We start from the raw sequence: 17,983 nt of genomic DNA on the forward strand, positions 1-17,983 counted from the left end.
CAAAGTCAAAGCTACCCAAACCTCTTTAAATGACCTCGAACATACCAATCTTTTGTTTTCTACCCTAAAATTATCCTTAACCAGTGTCTTGGGTCACATTGATAAAAAAAAAAAAAAACTTCATTGCCCTTAAGACAACTTGATTTATTATTAACCTGTTCAATTTGTGAAGTGGCATGAACCATTTGACATTTAAAATGAATTCATTCCCTTCATTAGGGGTGTTTTATCAAAATGAGGCATCTTTCTTAAATGGTGGTAATGGCCCGTGCAAAGAAGAGTAAATATGAAAAAATAAAAAAAAAAGCAAAAATAGAAAAAAAAAAAAGAAACAAAATTTTTTATTGTAACATCATGTACTTGAGATATTCAAATGAATTTAAAATTAAAAAAAATCTTAATAAATTTATGAAAAAAACTAGGAAAAGAAAATTGGGTAGCCTTCCGCAAAAAAAAGAGAAAGTCAAGAAAACTAGAAAACCAAAAAAAATCTTTTAATTTATTTTTCCTAAAGGGAATTACTCTTCAATTTATGTGATTATACTTGAGAGGATAAATGGCCATATTTCATTATCTCTTCACAAACATAAAAATTATCCCTTGCTACCCCTATGGGTCTGATATAGTTCTCTTAAAATAAACCCTAACCAATGATTACCCTTTACACTAAATTTAAAAAGGATGTATCTAGGGGTTAAGTATGGCAAAGTCCAAGGAAAAGACTTTATATGCTAAAGGCAAATTCCTAATAAAAGGTTTCCAATGTTTTGAATCCACTCAAAGAAAAAAAAAAGGTGAAAGAATGAGAAAGTAAGAAAAAAGAAAGAAAAGGAAAGAAAAAAGAAAAAAGAAAAAAATGGAAAAAATATGAGAACGAAAAAAATAAAGAAAAAATATAGAGGGAAAATGAAAAAGAAAGGGAAAGAAAAAAATAAAAGAAAAAAGGAAAAAAAATAAATGATTGAGTGAAAAGTATGAAAAAGCAAAAGGATGAATGCCCCAAAATGTGGTGATATCTAAGTATCCAAAAGACATATGCACTCACCTGGTGGTGATATTTAAGTATTCAAGTCTGAATTTGTAACTTTTCTTAGTGTTAATATCCGAGATCTTTTCTGTGGTGATATCCAAAGACATTTGCATTCATTTGATGGTGATATCTGAAGACATTTGCATTCACTTGGTGGTGATATTCGAGTATCCAAGTTAGTCATTTGCATCTTTTTCTCAATAGTGATATCTGAGATTTTTTCGATAGTGATATTCATTATCTCATTTTTTGAAATGGTATCCAAGCTTTTAAATTTATTTTCAAAAGTTGTTGAACATTTACTTAAAGAAACTTTTAAATTTATTTTCAAAAGTTGTTGAACATTTACTTAAAGAAACTTTTAAATTTATTTTCAAAAGTTATTGAGCATTTGCTTAAAGCAGTTTTTAAATTTGTTTTCAAAAGTTGTCGAGCCTTTAAATCAAAGCTTTTCACAATTAGATTTTTAAAATTATCAAATCTTTGCACTAAAATTTTTTAATATGAGATTTTTAAAGTTATTAAGCCTTTACTTAAATGAGCCGTTAAATTTACTTTCAAAAGTTGTGAAGCCTTTGCTTAAATGAGTTTTTAAATTTATTTTTAAAAGTTATTGAGCCATTACTTAAAAAAGTTTTTAAAATGTGTTTTCAAAAGTTGTTAATTCTTTACTTAAAGGAGTTTATAAGTTTATTTTCAAAAATTGTAAAGTCTTTGTTAAAGGGAGTTTTTTTTTTAAATTCAAAAAAATCCCAAAAATTTGAAAAAAAAAATCAAGAAAATCTACAAAAAAAAAATCAAAAAGTAAAAAAGGCAAAAAACAAAAACAAAACAAAAAACACAGAACACACAAAAAAAAAACTTTGAAAATTCTTGAATTGATAACATCAAACAAAATTTTTATCTATATTTTTTCTTATACCTCATTTTTAGTAATGTGCAAAGAGGGGTAGTTATATACACCTAATTTTGTTTAGGTCGATTTGAGTTTGTTCGACTTTTGTGCTTAGTTTAGACACTTTAATTTGGGCTTATTAGAATACTTTCATTAGATACATCTTGTTGGGGCCATTTGGGCTTTGTTGTTTTAAATTATTATTTTATGTGTTAAAGTCTAGTCGAATTCAATTTGGGTTGATTTAAGATTGGATCAAGTCCAATATCAAATTTAAAGGTCCCAATGAAAATAGGATTTTAAGGCCCAACAAAAGCTTACAGTGTATTTGTGAAGTCCAAAGCTTTCATAATGGCCCAGAATACATTTTAAAGTCCAAAATTTTAAGCCCATTTTTTAATTTAATTATTTTAATTAAACAAAAAATAAAAAAAAAGATGGGGCAAAAGGATAGATGCACTACCAACAACCAGCCAAAAGATGAATTCTATCATCACTACCCTGCAACCATCCTGGAAGCCACTATTTTGAAAAATGCCACCATTACCCAACAGCTCTATTGAGCTTTTTAGATTGGACTTTTGTGACCTCAAATTCATAGGTAAAAAAAATCTAGAACACCAGTCTATAAAAAAAATCACAGAAAAAAAGAATTCAAAACAAACACAATGAGAGGCTCAGTAAACAGGATGACCACCATACACCATCCACTGCATCATCAAGACCAACCTCAGTCGCCACCCATTTGACACACCTTTTTTTTCTGGCAAAGGTTCAATCAAAACCACCTTTATAGCCTTTGATAAAAACTTCAAAGCACTAATCCTAGCATATTTTCGTTCCTCCCTATAGCCCTCGATCAAAACACCATCATATAAAAAAATTTTACAAAAAAAAAAAAATCCACAACTGAAACTAAGCCTACCTATTATTGGTTCTTACACTACCAACATCAGCTTATTGTCTAACAAAGCCTTACCACCCCCATTGTAAAGACTAGACATACCAACCCAGCCAAAACTCCCTCACCACTTTATTACCAACTGCCCATCTAAACCACTGAATGCCCATCAATAGCCCCAACTAGCCTATAACCTTTATCAAACCCTCCAAAAACAAAAAGCTTTCCTACTTCATTCAAAACCTGTCATAAAGCTCATAACAAAAATCTATAATCCTTACCTAGTGAAAAGCCCAATCAAAAGTAAAAAAAAAAAAAAAAATTTGCAGTTGTTGGTTAGTGCTAAAAAAAATGTTCAGTGAATCTTTTTAGGTGAATGGTTGAAGCAATGGAAAAAAGAAAAAAAAAAAAGAAAAAATGAAGGAAAAAAAGAAAAGATGAAGGTAAAAAACGGTAATGGCTAAAGCAACAGAACCAAAAGTGATTCACGATGGTCGACAATGGTGATAGCCTTTTGGATGATCGAGATCGATGAAAACAAAGATTGAAGAGGGATGAACAACATATTAAAAGATTAAAAAGATCTTACAGCAGAGGAAAAGTGTACAACAATTTGAAATTTTAGGTTTCATATTTAAATCTAAGACTTTAAAGGGCGATTTAGGAAAATCTGAACTCAGATCTATGATAAAAAGGAAAAAAAAAAGCTTACGCTTGAAATTTGAAAGTCAAACAATGTTGGCTAATGATGGTCCAACTGACGTTGCCAGAATATAGGCCTGCGAAAAGTTCTCAATTTTTTAAGAAGATAAATTTTTTTTTTTTTAAAAGATGAAGGAGAAGAAATGAGTAAAAAAAAAGTTGGCCTTTTATAGTAATATGAAAAAAAAAAGTTACCAACTCGAACCAGCAAATCGACCTGACCGACCAGCCCACCTAACTTGATTTAGTTTAATACGAGCCTCTGTCCTAGAAGCCTAGTATAGTTGGTTTATTCTTGGCTTAGTTTATATTAGGTCCTAGCCGAAAAGCAACTTGCTTAGTTTATATTGGCTCTTGATCCAAAAGCATCATTTGTGGTATATTTCTTTTCCCTTTTGTTCATTTATTTCATGAGCCTATAATCATTTTTTATGCTTGTTATTATTATTTCTAGACTTGTAAAAAACGATAATAATTATAGTAAAATAAAAGGCATATAAATATACTCTTGAAAATTAATTTATTTATATGTAATTAATAAAATAAAATTACAATTTAAGTAAAAAGTAGAAGATTATAATTTCATGATTTGAAAATGATTTCTTAAAGAGGAGATTTTTAGACATTAAAAAATTAAAATGATATCTTTAAGTGAAAAATGGTTTTAAAAACACTGTCTAGATATTGGAAGGAATCTAAATCATATTTTAAAGGATAAATACTCTCAAAATTACACCTAAATATTGGAAAATTAAAGAAAGCTTTCCTTTACATAAAAATGATGATGATGATAATAATAATAATAATAATAATAATAATAATAATAATAATAAATAAATAAATAGAATTTCTTTCATTAATAATAATAAAAAGATTAAGTACATATAAGACAAGATCATGTTGGTTAATTGATCACATTTGTATCATTTATTTATCTTGTATTACATCATGTCATGGAACAAAATATGAGTTGGTATTTAGATGATTTTGAAATTAGTTTTTATATAAAAAAAATTGACTAATATGCCTACGTAAAAATAATCGTTAAAACCTTACCTAGATATTGAAAGGCTTTTCAATAATTAGTTTTCATGTAAGAATATTACACCAATTTTTTAGAAATGTGGTGAAATTTCTAAGTAGAAAAATATTTTTTCAAATTCTACCCAGATATTGAAAAATTAGAAAAATGTTTCTACATTAAAGATTTTCATCATTTTCTTTAATAAAACATTTTTTTATAAAAAAGAATTAAAAACAAAATTTAAATATGTGTTAGATGAAATTAATGGACTGCTTGCATTTAAATTACATTTGTATCACACATCTACTCTATATGATATTCACCTACTTTTTTATTTCATTTCAAAAATCAAAAAACAACGAGCCTTTTTGAAAAAAGTTGTTTAAAAATTAAAAGAAAAACTAATATTCCTAAGTAAAAATAATTATTGGAACCCTCCTTAAATATTGGAAGGCTTCTTAATAAATATTCTTTATAAAGGAATATTATATGAAAATTTTAAAGAATTAATATGAAAATCCTAAGTAAAGAAATATTATTCAAAATTCTCCTTGGATATTGGAGAATAAAAAAATGTTTCAATATTAAAAATTTTCATTTTATTCCTAAATAAAAGGTAAAAAAAGAGAGATTTTCACCAAAAAATAAAATTTGATGGAATCATTTTTAAATATTATAGTTAAGACTATTTTTATCAGTATTAAAGATAACATGTAATCAATTAGTACTAATTTCAATTGGTGCTGTGAGGATGCTAATGTTTCTTTATGCGTAATCAATTCTTGAACCCAATCATGTTTTCGTAGACCAAAATTATTTTTTTATGATAAATTTTAAATCTATTTTATTATTTTATTAAAAAAATAAACTTGTTAGATGGCCAATATCACCTAAATAAAAAAAATTTATGGTAACTCCCCTTATTTTAAAAACTTTTAAAATTTCCATCTAGTGGTCTCTAAAATCCATTTTGACATGGGGCAACCTCATTTGGTTTTTCTTTCTTTTTTTTTTTTGCTATGTCCTTAGTTTTTTTTTTATAAATTTTTTACTTTTTTAAATTAAATAAATTTTATAAGAAATAATTCAATAAATGTAAGAATGTCAAAACTTATATATCATAATGTTCAAATTTCTATAATTCAATATATACGGGTTTGTAAAAAAATCAAGATCGGATCAAAGTTTTTTCTTTTTTAAAACTATTGTCAAGTTAAAGGTTAATTTAGGGTGTTCCATCTTTCCACAAGTGTATATATAAAATTTATTTTTAATTAATTATTTAATTTTATATTTATATATTATATTAATTAAATTACTATTTACTATTTTAATTTAATAAAAATACTATAGTTATTCATAGTAAATATATAATCCATTTATTTATCCGTCCATTATATAAATTTAACTCATTTTAGCTTTTGTTTAACTTTTATTTAAGGTGTCGACATGGCTCTTACGTCTCTTTATTTTTTTTATTTTTCTTTTCAAAGTTTCCTAGTTTTTAAAATCTTTTATTTAGATAAATCTTGAAAAAAAAAAAAAGAATAGAGATATCCACAAACACCCCAATTTGTTTTTTATTTTATTTTATTTTTATTAGATAAATTTTGCAACAAAATGTGACAATAAATAAGAATGGAAAAACAATTTGTATCAATTATTTTTGACTCCACCCAATCTGGTAATGGGGTTTTTGTTTTTTAATTCAAAATCGAATTGGTGCAAATTGAGCTTTTAAAGAGAAACAAAATCGTGTTCGTTTCGAGTAAATAGCGTATTACCTCAATTCACTTGGAGTACATATAAGGTATATATTTTAATATCAAATCTAAATTTTATACTTTTTATCTCCACGTGTCATCCACTTTAACTCATTTTTTTTTTATTTAATAAATATTTTTTATTTATAATGTGATTCATTTGATATTATTCATTAACAATATTTTTAGTTTTTTTTAATTAGATAATTTTATAAAAAAATATTGAATGAGGTATCCATATGGCATTGGATTTGGTTTCTTTTATTTTGCCCTTTTCATTTTTAGTTTTTTTTCTTTTGACTTTTTTATGGTTTTTTCTTTAAATTAAAATATGGAATGAAGTGGGCCAGCGTAAGTATTGAATGAGGTATCCATATGACATTAGATTTTTTTATAGCTTTTTAATATAAATTTTGTACATCCATCCATACGCTTAATCCATCTATCCATCTATCCTCAAAAGTTTCGAGATTTTAAGAGCAACAGAACATCCATACGGCACCCTCAATAGCTAATTCTTTTATTTTTTTAGCTTTTTCTTTTTTAATAAGATAATTTTTTTAAAAAAATAATATCAATTAAGATATTCATGTAGCACCTTAATTTTTGTTTTTGCATTTTTTTTGTATTTTTATTTATTTTAATTAAATAAATTTTATAACAAAATCAGTGAATTGATATGAATGACAAAACAATCAATATTTGATAGATGTCCATCATCCCAATTCGATATTTGTGCTTTTATAAAAAATTAATCTCAAGTAGAGTCAAATTGATTTTTTTTACGAAAGCGAAGACGAGATTTAGAGTATTTTATCCAAGCCATCCTATGGTAAAATAAAGCATATATTTTCTTTTATATTTATATACATGTATTATATTAATAAAATTAATATTTAATATCTTAATATAACATATTAACATTTTTAACTCAATTTAGATGTTCATACCCTAACGATCTCTTTTGTCATTTTGTTTTTTTTATAATTTTTATTAATGAGTTTATTATTTAATATTTTTATTTAAGATATTAACAGTTTAATTTCGATCGAGATATCCAATAGTACCTAATAAGCTCATTTTCCTTTTTTTTTTTGTTTTTTTATTTTTGTTGCTTTTGTAATTAAATTAATTTTATTAAAAAAGAAGCCCATGGAATATCTACTTTACACTTCCATTTGACTTTTTCCCCTTTATTTTTTTTTTAATTTTTAATCAAATAAAATTTTCAACAAAATGCATCAATTGACAAACATACTAAAGTAATTCATATCTAACAAATTTTTATCTGTCTCGATCCAATTGTAAATCCTTTTATATTTAGATAAATTTGAACCTTAAATAATCGTTGCTCCTATTAAAACTGTAATATATATATATATAATTTTTCTCATTTATTAAATTTATAATAAATTATTATGTACGAATAACTAAAAAATTGAATCCGCGGCGAAGTGCAAACTAATTTCTAGTTTATTGTAAATAATACAAGTTACCCCCACCCAAGTTTGCTCCTATTTTCTTAAAAAAAAAAAAGAAATCATGGTGTTTTTATTTAGTAGTTAGTATTTTTTACATGTTCTTTTATTAAATTTTAAAATAAAATATTTTATTTTATTTTCTAATAGTTACATTATAATATTATAAATTTATTTTTTATATAATATATATTAACATAAAAATAATATATTATATAATTTAAATCGAACCAAATTGAATGCTGAATTCAAAAAAATCACGATTTATTTTTTAAATAGATTTCACTTTTATTTAAACTTATTTAACAAGTTTACTATTTTTATCCAATTTTTCCAATCGAGCAAAACCTTTGCCTTGATGGAATAACCCGACTCCGGACTCCGTGTAACATTTGATAAGATCCTTACATAATCCATATTGTAAAATTGATATTCTCCGTGTATTTTAATTTTTAAGGAGTTCTCCAAAGTTGCTTAAAGAACCCCAAGCAATTTTGTTGGATATCCTCGAACTCCAAGCTTAGACACAAAATCGTGAGAATTTACAAAAATTAGATAATTATTTAAAAAATATAAATACATTAAATATTAGTTGTTTTCACGAGAATAATATGGTATATAATCTTTCGTTTACCGTAAATTTTAACAAACAAATATTTTACTTTTCCATTTTTACCCATCTTGGATTCTAGCATCACTTTTGCTTATATAAATATATATATATATATATATTTAAAGATTTCAAAATTTATCTTTAAAAATCTGACACTCTTATCTCTATCAACAGATGACATATAGATATTATGTATGTATTAAGTCGAGATTTTAATTTATGCAAAGCCCCTTTAACCCAATAAAATAATAATAATAATAATAATAATAATATAGTAATCCAACTAAATTTGAATTAGTAAATTCTTACAAAAGCCTGAGCTGCTGTTCAGTCAATTCACAAGACAGCCCATAGCTCATCCACAGCTGGAATAACAAAACAGCCTTCAACAACATCACCATTAATAAAAATGATAATAACAACAGTAGTAATTGTTTACTTTAGTTTGTGAAAAACAAATATAACAGCAGCGAAGGAACAACGTACTTTGGCACAAGAGGAGACCATTGAAAAGATCATGCAATTTCACATCAATATATCAGTAATTCTATTTGGTCCGCAAATATTGTCATCCATTTGTATTTTGGTTAAAAAACATTCATCACCGAATGCAACATTATTCCATAATCCTTCAACCAACAAAAATCCAGGAGGTGAATAAAATTGTCCTGCTTGGATCCATCATCATAATTCCTGCATGTAGATTGTATTATAAATGAATCCGATTGCTTGATTAAAAAAAAAAAACCAGAGGTTCATCAACTCAATTGCTGTAAGACATGATGCAACTAGTAAGCAAAGCAGAATCAATCGTAGCTAACACAAAAACAGACCATCTCTGCTAATAAAACAAGATCAAGGTAGCTGTAGCCGAGACAAATACTACTTTATTTCTACTAATAAAAAAAGATCAGGGACAATACTGTACTTGTCTCCACTTATAAAATGATATAAGTGCAGTAGAGCACATACCTGACTGTAAACGACCACAAAGCCAAAAATTATAGCCACTTAAGAACAGAGATGTTATATATATATATATATATATATATATATATATATATATCTTTCAAATTTTTGTCTCTTTCTCTATGGTCGAAATGAAATCCATTCCGTTCAAACACATCAAAGAAAAAGAACCATGTTGCATGTACTAAACTTTAAAGTTCACAATGATTTTCACAATTTGAGGTTGAGTTTCTACTCACACTTGAAAACCAAATGGGGGACAAGAGACAAAAAAAGAAGGAAAAAGAATGGAAGTAGCATAACAGCGTATGGCAGATATGGCACATGTACCAGGCCTTCACGAGAAATGCCAGAAAGATAACAGTAATGACCCAAACCATTACATATTGGCCGATAAGCAACTTATCACCCGATATTAAAAAAAAAAGAGTAGAATTTAAAGCACTGCTAATAAACACTCAGCATAAATTACCTGTACATATAATGACCACAGTAATGGATCTTTCAGCTGCCCTGGAGGACTCTCTGAGGATCAAGTTGCCCACTACAGTAACTAGAAGCAACAGCAGAAAGTTCTTGCCTTCCTCTCCATTCCTCACCAGGTTTCAATGTGATGGGTTTCTCAATAGCAGCGGCCTCCACACAGAGCATATGCTTGTATTCATCATCTCCGAAATCAACAATAGCCTTTGCCTTTTTATCCCAGGGATTCCACACCACTGCATGCAAAAGAAATAAGAACACTAGTACAAAGAACAGCTTCCGGATGTTAACATATGTCAAAGCATTTCAGGCTACTCTTTAGTGGACGTTTTTTCTGTGTTTCAGATATGCAAATACTACCAGATTTGGTGTATCTAAAAGAGATGATAAAAAAACTCAAGCCCAAGTTCACAATAACTATAAAGCATATAGATCTGAAAAAGAAAGTAGTTCCCACAACTAGTTGAAGTCATCTAACAGTAAAAGGTTTTCATAGGTTGATAGTGATTGGTGGAAATGTCATAGCTAGCGTAATAACTCAAAACTCAAAGTCATAACCCATGTTCAAGTAGTCTTATGCCAAATAAAAAAGACAAAGTAGCATCTTTACTGTTAAGTAGCAATGAACAACATGATAAAGCTTTATTTTGAAGTTCTGACTATGTAAATATGAAGTATTCTTGTTTATGTGCTTGAGAGTATCAATAGAAAGATTGCTTAAACATAAGTATCAGGCCCCATATTTATAATAAGGATATCAATAAAAATAAGGGTGGAGAAAATAAACCTCACCAGCATCAGGGAGTCCATCTTTGCGTATTACAAAGGTTCTCTTCTTTTCATGATCCAGAATTGCAATTTTAGTAGGAGTACTGAGGTATATCTTGTCCACCTGTTTACGCACATATAAAAATATGTAAACAGTAAACCAAATTTAAGTGTTAGCAGATTGAGAAAAAAAGTCATCATGAACTCACTTCTGTTTCAAATGTTATTGCATCTCCCTGTTCAGTAAAACGCTCCTTGTTCTGTAAGTTATCCAGATAATCTAGTGTCTCTAATCCTTCAACACGAACTTCACTGAACACAAGGAACCAAGTTATTTTAAACCATGATAATATGAGCTCATCCACTGCTCAAGTGTAATGGTATAATCATGGCAATACACAAACATCGACTAACATGTTCTACCATGAATCGGTTTTACCAGTTGAGGATAAACACCATAGTAAGGGAGAAGAAATAAGCACCAATTCCATCAGTGCGCACATCAATAATTAGCTTAGATTAATTAATGAACTTCAAGATGGTTACTTATCCAAGAAAAAGAGTTTCAAGATGGTTAGCAGTTTGCCAGATGAATTTTGAATCTGCCAATAAAGGCCAAAATTTTAACAACAATAAAGCTTCACAGTTCATCTCAGTCAGGATTCAAGAACCAAAATTTATCATAAACTCTAAAATATCTGCTAGCAGAATAACTCTTATCAAAAAAGATTTGTCATAAGATGGTTTTTTAATTTGTTTGTTTGGGATGGGTTAGTGTTGCACAAAAGCAGTAATAAGGACGATGCAGCGACAAAGAATTTGAGGGAAACAAGGTAATAAACCTGGAGAAAACAGGGGATAATAAAATTTGATGTAAGATTGTGAAAGACGGACAAGAAAAAATTTAATACTAATATATTTTGCCGGTTCAATTTAATTAACAATTGCCTTTGATCAACAATCAGGTAAGTCAGTAATTTCAGGATCTGAATGATGGGCAATAGCAGTAGTGTCTCGCAAGTCCTTTAATTATTTTCCTAGCCATAGTATCTTATATGTGGTCCAAAGTAGAAATTAATAGTCAAGACGGGAAACAAGTTCTCACCAGGAGTTAAAAGTCCTACTAGAGTTAAAATTTTAGAAGTCTAGAAACCTATTTAATAGCAAATAGAAAGTGAAAAAGGTTTTGTTCAGGAGCTTTTATAGCTTGCTATTGAAGCTGAATTTACCTTCCTAGATTTGATAGATTAGGAAACTTGCAGTGTAATTACCTTTTTTTTGTTTTTTGATATTACTATCTGTTGCTTTTTATAGTGCATTCAGATTTATTTATTTATTTATCTTTCCATTGAATCTGAGCTGCAAGACCTGTCAGCAAGTTTTCTGCAATCTGGCCTCTTGTTTTCAGCACTCTAGAAGCCCTAAATCATATCTGTTCAATTTATGGATCCTAGAAGCCTTAGATTTAGGACCATAAATTGTCTCACAAAGCGTAAACCTTTAAACACACAGAGATTAATACTTGCTAGCCTTCTGATGCTTGTCAAGGATGGAACCAAGCGTATAGGTAATATGGAGATAAAGGAAGGAAATTCCATTTCTTTACGTGTATAAAGTGAATGAAAAAAGGAAGACTGTCAGCCAATAAATCTAAACTGAGGTTTTTGTGTTTAAGGGCTGACAAATAGAAGCAACAAATTAAAACAAAATGCAGTGCTGGACCAATCAGGATGTAACAAGCTTCTTTATTAGGTGTGAACAGGTATATAACCAACACTGGAGCATATGTATGGAGCGTATGGGTAAAGATTGGAGTAAAAAAGTTAATAGTCTTCCAGATTTGGAATAAGATAAAGTTATAGAGCTGCCATATATTGAGAGGCATGATTTTGGGGTATAGATTTTACAACTTCGGCTTGAGGAGACTCTCCTAGCTGTTAAACATCTTTAATGGAATGATGAAAAATAAATTATCATCAGCTTGACATTACTCCATAAATTAAAAGTTTCTTTTCTAATGGAAGGGGAAAAACAAACAACAAAAAGAAATAAGATTTTAAAATTAAGCCACTAATTTTTTGCACAGCACAAATATGAAGACCAGGAAAAGTCCAGCAAGATACAATTTTTGTATTTTGTTCTTAAATACGGCCTCGCTTAATAGGACATGTGCCAAAACTTTAAAATGTGCGAAAGCAATCTCAGGTAACTAACCATAAAGCTTCAAGAATACTAAACAAGCAAATAATACTAGCATCAAATAAAGAAAATGAAATTACAAAAATAACACTTTATTTCAGTTTACATGATCTAAACCTAAGAATTGTCTTTATTTCAGTTTACCTGATCTAAACCTAATACTCGTCTTTATTTCAGTTTACACGATCTAAGCCTAAGAATTGTATTTTCTTTTTTTTTTTTTTTGTGAAAACTAAGAATTATTATTTTTACCTTATTATACATCTTATTCATTGTGAATGACCAACAAGATATTCTAAAATAACATAAAAGTTTCAACAAGTAAAAATTTAGTTTCTTATAATTACTTGTAGCATAAGGTAACTTTAGTTAATATAAGAATAAAAAGTTTAGAATTACGCATGCTTTAAGTTTTTAAACCCTTAAATTAAAAGAAATGTCCATTTTCCCATCACAAAAACATTAGCTTGCTGCTTAATGGTTGGAGAACAACAGGCGGCAGCCAGATGGGGGCTAATTCATCATTGAAAGTAACTGTGGCTTTGGATGAGCAGGCAGAAGAACATGTGATAGATTCACAATCTGGACACTGCAATTGGATCATCCAATCCAACACATGATTCAAAGGGGGATGGGGCAAATTAGGTACCAATAAATGAAGTTAACCATCTCCCATACCTTCAACAACTAACAGTTCAAATGGAACCCAAACCATACTATTAATGCTCAATAGCTCAAATATAAAACAAGCTTGCAATAATGGAGAGAAATTTAGTCCCTTGCATCATCTAGAAGTGAATAGCTCAGAACAGAAATTTCACAACCAGTGACAGTTTACTTAATAAACTTAATAATTATGAACTAGAATACATAAGCTGTGAGAATGGGAGAAGATAACAGAAGCTATGCAAATGAAAGGAAAACCAAACCATGCTATTATTGATCTAAGAGAAAAAAGCTTGTAATTATGGTTAGAATATTAGATCCTTGTATCAACTAGAAGCCAGTAGCATGAAAAGTTATTTAGCCACTTATAAAAGTTTAGTTGTTTAATGCTAATGAACTAGGATACACCAATGTAACAATGGAAGAAGATAGCGCAGCCTATGCATGTCAAAAAATTGAGTCAAAGATATGCAAATATAAACCTGGAAGTAGTAATATTACAGAACATCATATCACAGAAAAGATTAAACATAAAGCAAATCCTTTTAATTACCTGATGTCAGAAACAGAAAAATAAGTGTGATACGCAAATGTGAATGTAAACGGCTTCCCATCAGTATTTGTATTCCTGATGCGAGATATTAACATTAGATCTCCTCCAGGTCCCAAAGCTACCCTCAGACGGAACTCATAACTGATATAGGAGACAAAGCCATGAAGACAAGTTAATTAGTCAAGAAAATAAGGTCACAAAGATTCTACTACGAATCTCTCTTCGTGAACTGACTTTAAAAGATTACAAAAATTACCTGTGAGGCCAAATCTTTATATCTTCTTCAGAAGGCCTAAGGATCAAATCAATGTGAGCTTTACTGGATGAGTTTGTTGGAAAAGCAGGTGGGTCAGTGTCAATGCTCCAAATCCTATTTCTAGCAAATCCATGCTGCTCAAGAGGACCATGATTTGAAAACTGCAAACACAGAGCAGGTTTTTGTAACCAGGATGATCATGGTCTAAACAAGCAATGACCAAGAAGATCTGCACATACTTGAGGGAAACATATTGGAATTCCTCCACGAATTGCTTTTTGAGGCTTGAATAATGCCTGCAAAGGATATGTATCTAGTACATTAGAAACAAAAATGAACATAACCTCTAAATGTTGTCTTCTTAAATGCTTGTATTTGCATATGCAGGTGTTCGCTTTTGAGAGTAACCATAAATTAATGAATTCATTTTTAGGCAGATTCACCTCTAAAATTCAAGTCATTTATCATTTTATACATCATAAACTAAAAAATTTATTCTTCTCCCTTACCTTCTATGACCACTGAATGGAATGAAAATGACAGACAAGCAATGTTTAATGCAAGAATTCATCGGCTGAAGAAAATTAAGCTACTGAACAGCAATTTTTCCTAAAAAAATCTAAAGTATTTTGTTTCATAACAGCGTGCAGAGTTTCAAACAAATTCATACAGGTTTATTCAATTTCTTCAAACATGTCATTATTCTAAACTTGTTTTTCTCAACAATTAATCTATGGGTTCAAATTATTGTAACTAGTTACAAATCTGCTCTTCCTGTTTCAAATATGGTTCAGAATGCTTTACAACCTTTAAAACACATAATCCATCTAACTTTTGTAATTGCTTACACACAAAACAGAAAGATCTCAGGTTGAAAAGGGAAACATGGAAAGCAAAACTGCTTCCATTAGAAATGATGAAATAGTTTAAGTAGCCCTTAGACACCCACACGGCCACTTAAAACTATGCTCACCCACTTAAAACTATTCTCACCCAAATCTCGTATTCACAAGCTATTCCATCATTCTGAAATCTATGAATCAACAGAGTATAAACTCATTGCTAAAAATTTGTTTTGGCAATATCAACTATAAGACATTAAAAACAGAATTGAGAAAACAATAAAATTAGATTAGTGAACTGCTGTCACTGTATAGCACCTTACTACTGACAAAAAGCAGCTCCTCTCCATTCTCATTCTTCCAAGATGTCACATGGCCTCCATGCAAATACACCTGAAAAACCACCTAGAATCAAATATCCCGCAAGAAAAAAAAATCTCGAAAATAAAAACAAAAAAAAAAAAGAATACAAATTAAATTGAAAGAAACAAAAGAAGACTAGCGCAGAGCAATTTATGAACAGATCCAGACACATAAATTAAAAAAAAAAAAAAAAAGAAAGCCTTATAAAATTACCTCGGCGGAGCTGCCACGAATCTCACGGAGGATGATTTTTTCGAAGCTGTTAACGCCCTTGGACAACTCAACGGGGACTCTCTCGCTCGACATAGAATCACTTAAGACACTGATTCTAGATTGTTCTTTGGAAACTCGAAAATCAAATCTGTTGCTTTTCCCTTTTTTATACTAGTTTAATTCATTACTATAAGCAGAAATTTCCAACCATGTCAATCTCTTTTTCTCCTTTTCCTCTTTCGTTTTTTTTTTTTTTTTCTTTTTAATTACTATATTTTTTACTCGATAAAGACTAAGCGTTGAATCTACAACATCAACTTGTACTGTTGAACGTTGTCCTAGAAGAGCCCAAGTGAATCCAACACGCTATGCACAGCCCGCAAGGTCAAGGACCTCAAGGTAAGGCCTACTTCGGCCCGCACCCCTTCTCTCGTGCCGAGTCATAGAGCTTAGAATGGTGCATTTTGATTCCGTTATTAACAGAAAACTCACACCAAGCCCAAATTTTTTGTCTAAATTTTTTACACCAAATCAAATTGTAGATTCTCTTCTGTCACACTGAATTTTATCAGACATGCAAGCTATTTATAGACAAAAAAGTGTAACGAAGTTTTTATTTTTGACTTCCACCCTTCGATGATAGAAGCGACTTGATATATGTATATATATAAATATATATATATATATATGCATAAAGGCCACATAAGTGACATTGATTAGATACATTTTTAAATAGAGTGGATTGGATTTTAAGAATACGTTTTAATTAAATTTTTTTGAATTATAATAAAATTAGATGTTTAAATTTTAAATATGATATGATGATATAATATAAAAATGATATAAAAATTTTTAATAAAAATTACATATAAATTTGATAAAAATTAAAAAAAATCATGTTTGACATATGAATTATAACATTAAAATTTTTATGTTAAATACAAAATAAACTAATACAACTACAAGAATAATCAATCTAAATAAAATCTAAATAAAGCTTAACACATCAAAGTGAATGTTCAAAATATCACAATAATGAATAAAAATTTTGGCAAATCTCTTAGGTATAAATGTAATCCTGATTGAACATTAAAGTGAATAAGACTTGGAGGCACAAACTTGAATGATAATATGCTTAGATTGGTTGCATTAATGGAATAGGGTGCTTATGAAGCTAACAAATACTACCAAAACAAGATATTAGCTTTAAATTGATTATTATTTGAAAAAAAATTAGATGTATTTTTCAAATTAAATTTTCTTAAATCAAAGTTTTCTTTCAAGATTATTTTTGGACCCTAAAAACAAGTTCAATTGAGATTAAAAAATTACTTTCCCAATACTTAATATAATTTTGGCATGATTGATTTTGAGAGAAGAAAACTTTTTACATACTTTACTTGAAAATACAAATTCAATTGATATTTAAAGAAAATTTTTTCTTTTGCACTTAAATACAATTTTATTATTGATTTAAGAAAAAAAAATTCATTCATGTGTTGGTCCCGAGTAAGACGTGCTAGAAAGAAGTGAATAACATTTTTAAAAAGGTAATGATAAATAAATAAACTTAAGTACAAAAATCAAATTAAACCAAACAATAGAAATCACCAAGTGTGCTTGAATGATGAAAAGATTGATACACCATAATTTAGAGTGGTTCAATGTTCCTTGAACTATGTCCACTACCTTGACAAACTCATCCAAAGAATTTTGAATTCATTATTCGAAGGAATTGCAGCTTCCACCAAGCTGCTACAAAGTCAAGCTACCTAAGTTCAAAAACAAGATGTACAAATACCAACCCGACTGCTATCTTTACACTTAAAAACACTTGAACAACCCAAGCTCAAGAAAGCCTTGTGTTTTCCTCGTACTTTGTAACAAACAACAAATGTGTTTAAGATCACTCAATAATCATATTACACAAAAATCAGCTCACTACAAACTTGTCTCTCAAAGATAAAAAATTACAACACAAGACTCGTTAAAGAGAGATAACTTTGATCTTTTGATTTTCAATGCTTTCAATCTTTTTTATAACTCAACTTCTTATTGTTTTTCGACCTTTTTGGATGGATTTATAAGAGAGGGACATATTCTATCCATTGGAGAATTGATTTGAATAATAAAATTGGAAGATCTTTTGCTAAAAGTGAAAATAGAGCTATTAAAGCATGATTTCCTCCAATTTGGGCATCGAGCAGTCGGCTGCCTTTCTTAAGCAGTTGGCTGCAATGATCTTGATAAGCTTTTTGGAACAAA

The 17,983-nt window shown here is 29.0% G+C and overlaps 1 protein-coding gene across 1 annotated transcript; it reads right to left on the bottom strand.

Annotated features, from left to right (window-relative positions):
* Nucleotides 1-8,667: 8,667 nt before the first annotated feature.
* Nucleotides 8,668-15,855, bottom strand: LOC111301747 (putative glucose-6-phosphate 1-epimerase). Its single transcript, XM_022897665.2, has 9 exons — nt 15,719-15,855; nt 15,461-15,535; nt 14,540-14,596; nt 14,301-14,461; nt 14,045-14,185; nt 10,836-10,938; nt 10,651-10,750; nt 9,848-10,094; nt 8,668-9,099 (listed from the first exon to the last, which is right to left on the bottom strand). Exons 1-8 carry the CDS (start codon nt 15,809-15,811, stop codon nt 9,880-9,882), a joined length of 945 nt encoding a protein of 314 aa, XP_022753400.1. The 5' UTR covers nt 15,812-15,855; the 3' UTR covers nt 8,668-9,099; nt 9,848-9,879.
* Between the last annotated feature and the right edge of the window lie 2,128 nt (nt 15,856-17,983).

Source organism: Durio zibethinus, chromosome 15 (genome assembly GCF_047325235.1).
Source record: "Durio zibethinus cultivar Kanyao isolate XHJ-2024 chromosome 15, ASM4732523v1, whole genome shotgun sequence".
NCBI classification, from domain to species: Eukaryota; Viridiplantae; Streptophyta; class Magnoliopsida; order Malvales; family Malvaceae; genus Durio; species Durio zibethinus.

Coding starts and splice junctions, on each gene's coding strand:
- LOC111301747 (XM_022897665.2), bottom strand. CDS start 15,811: ATGTCGAGCGAGAGAGTCCCCGTTGAGTTGTCCAAGGGCGTTAACAGC. Junction 14,597..15,460: donor TGCTTTTTGTCAGTAGTAAG/GTGCTATACAGT, acceptor TATCCTTTGCAG/GCATTATTCAAGCCTCAAAA. Junction 14,462..14,539: donor TTCCAATATGTTTCCCTCAA/GTATGTGCAGAT, acceptor CTGTGTTTGCAG/TTTTCAAATCATGGTCCTCT.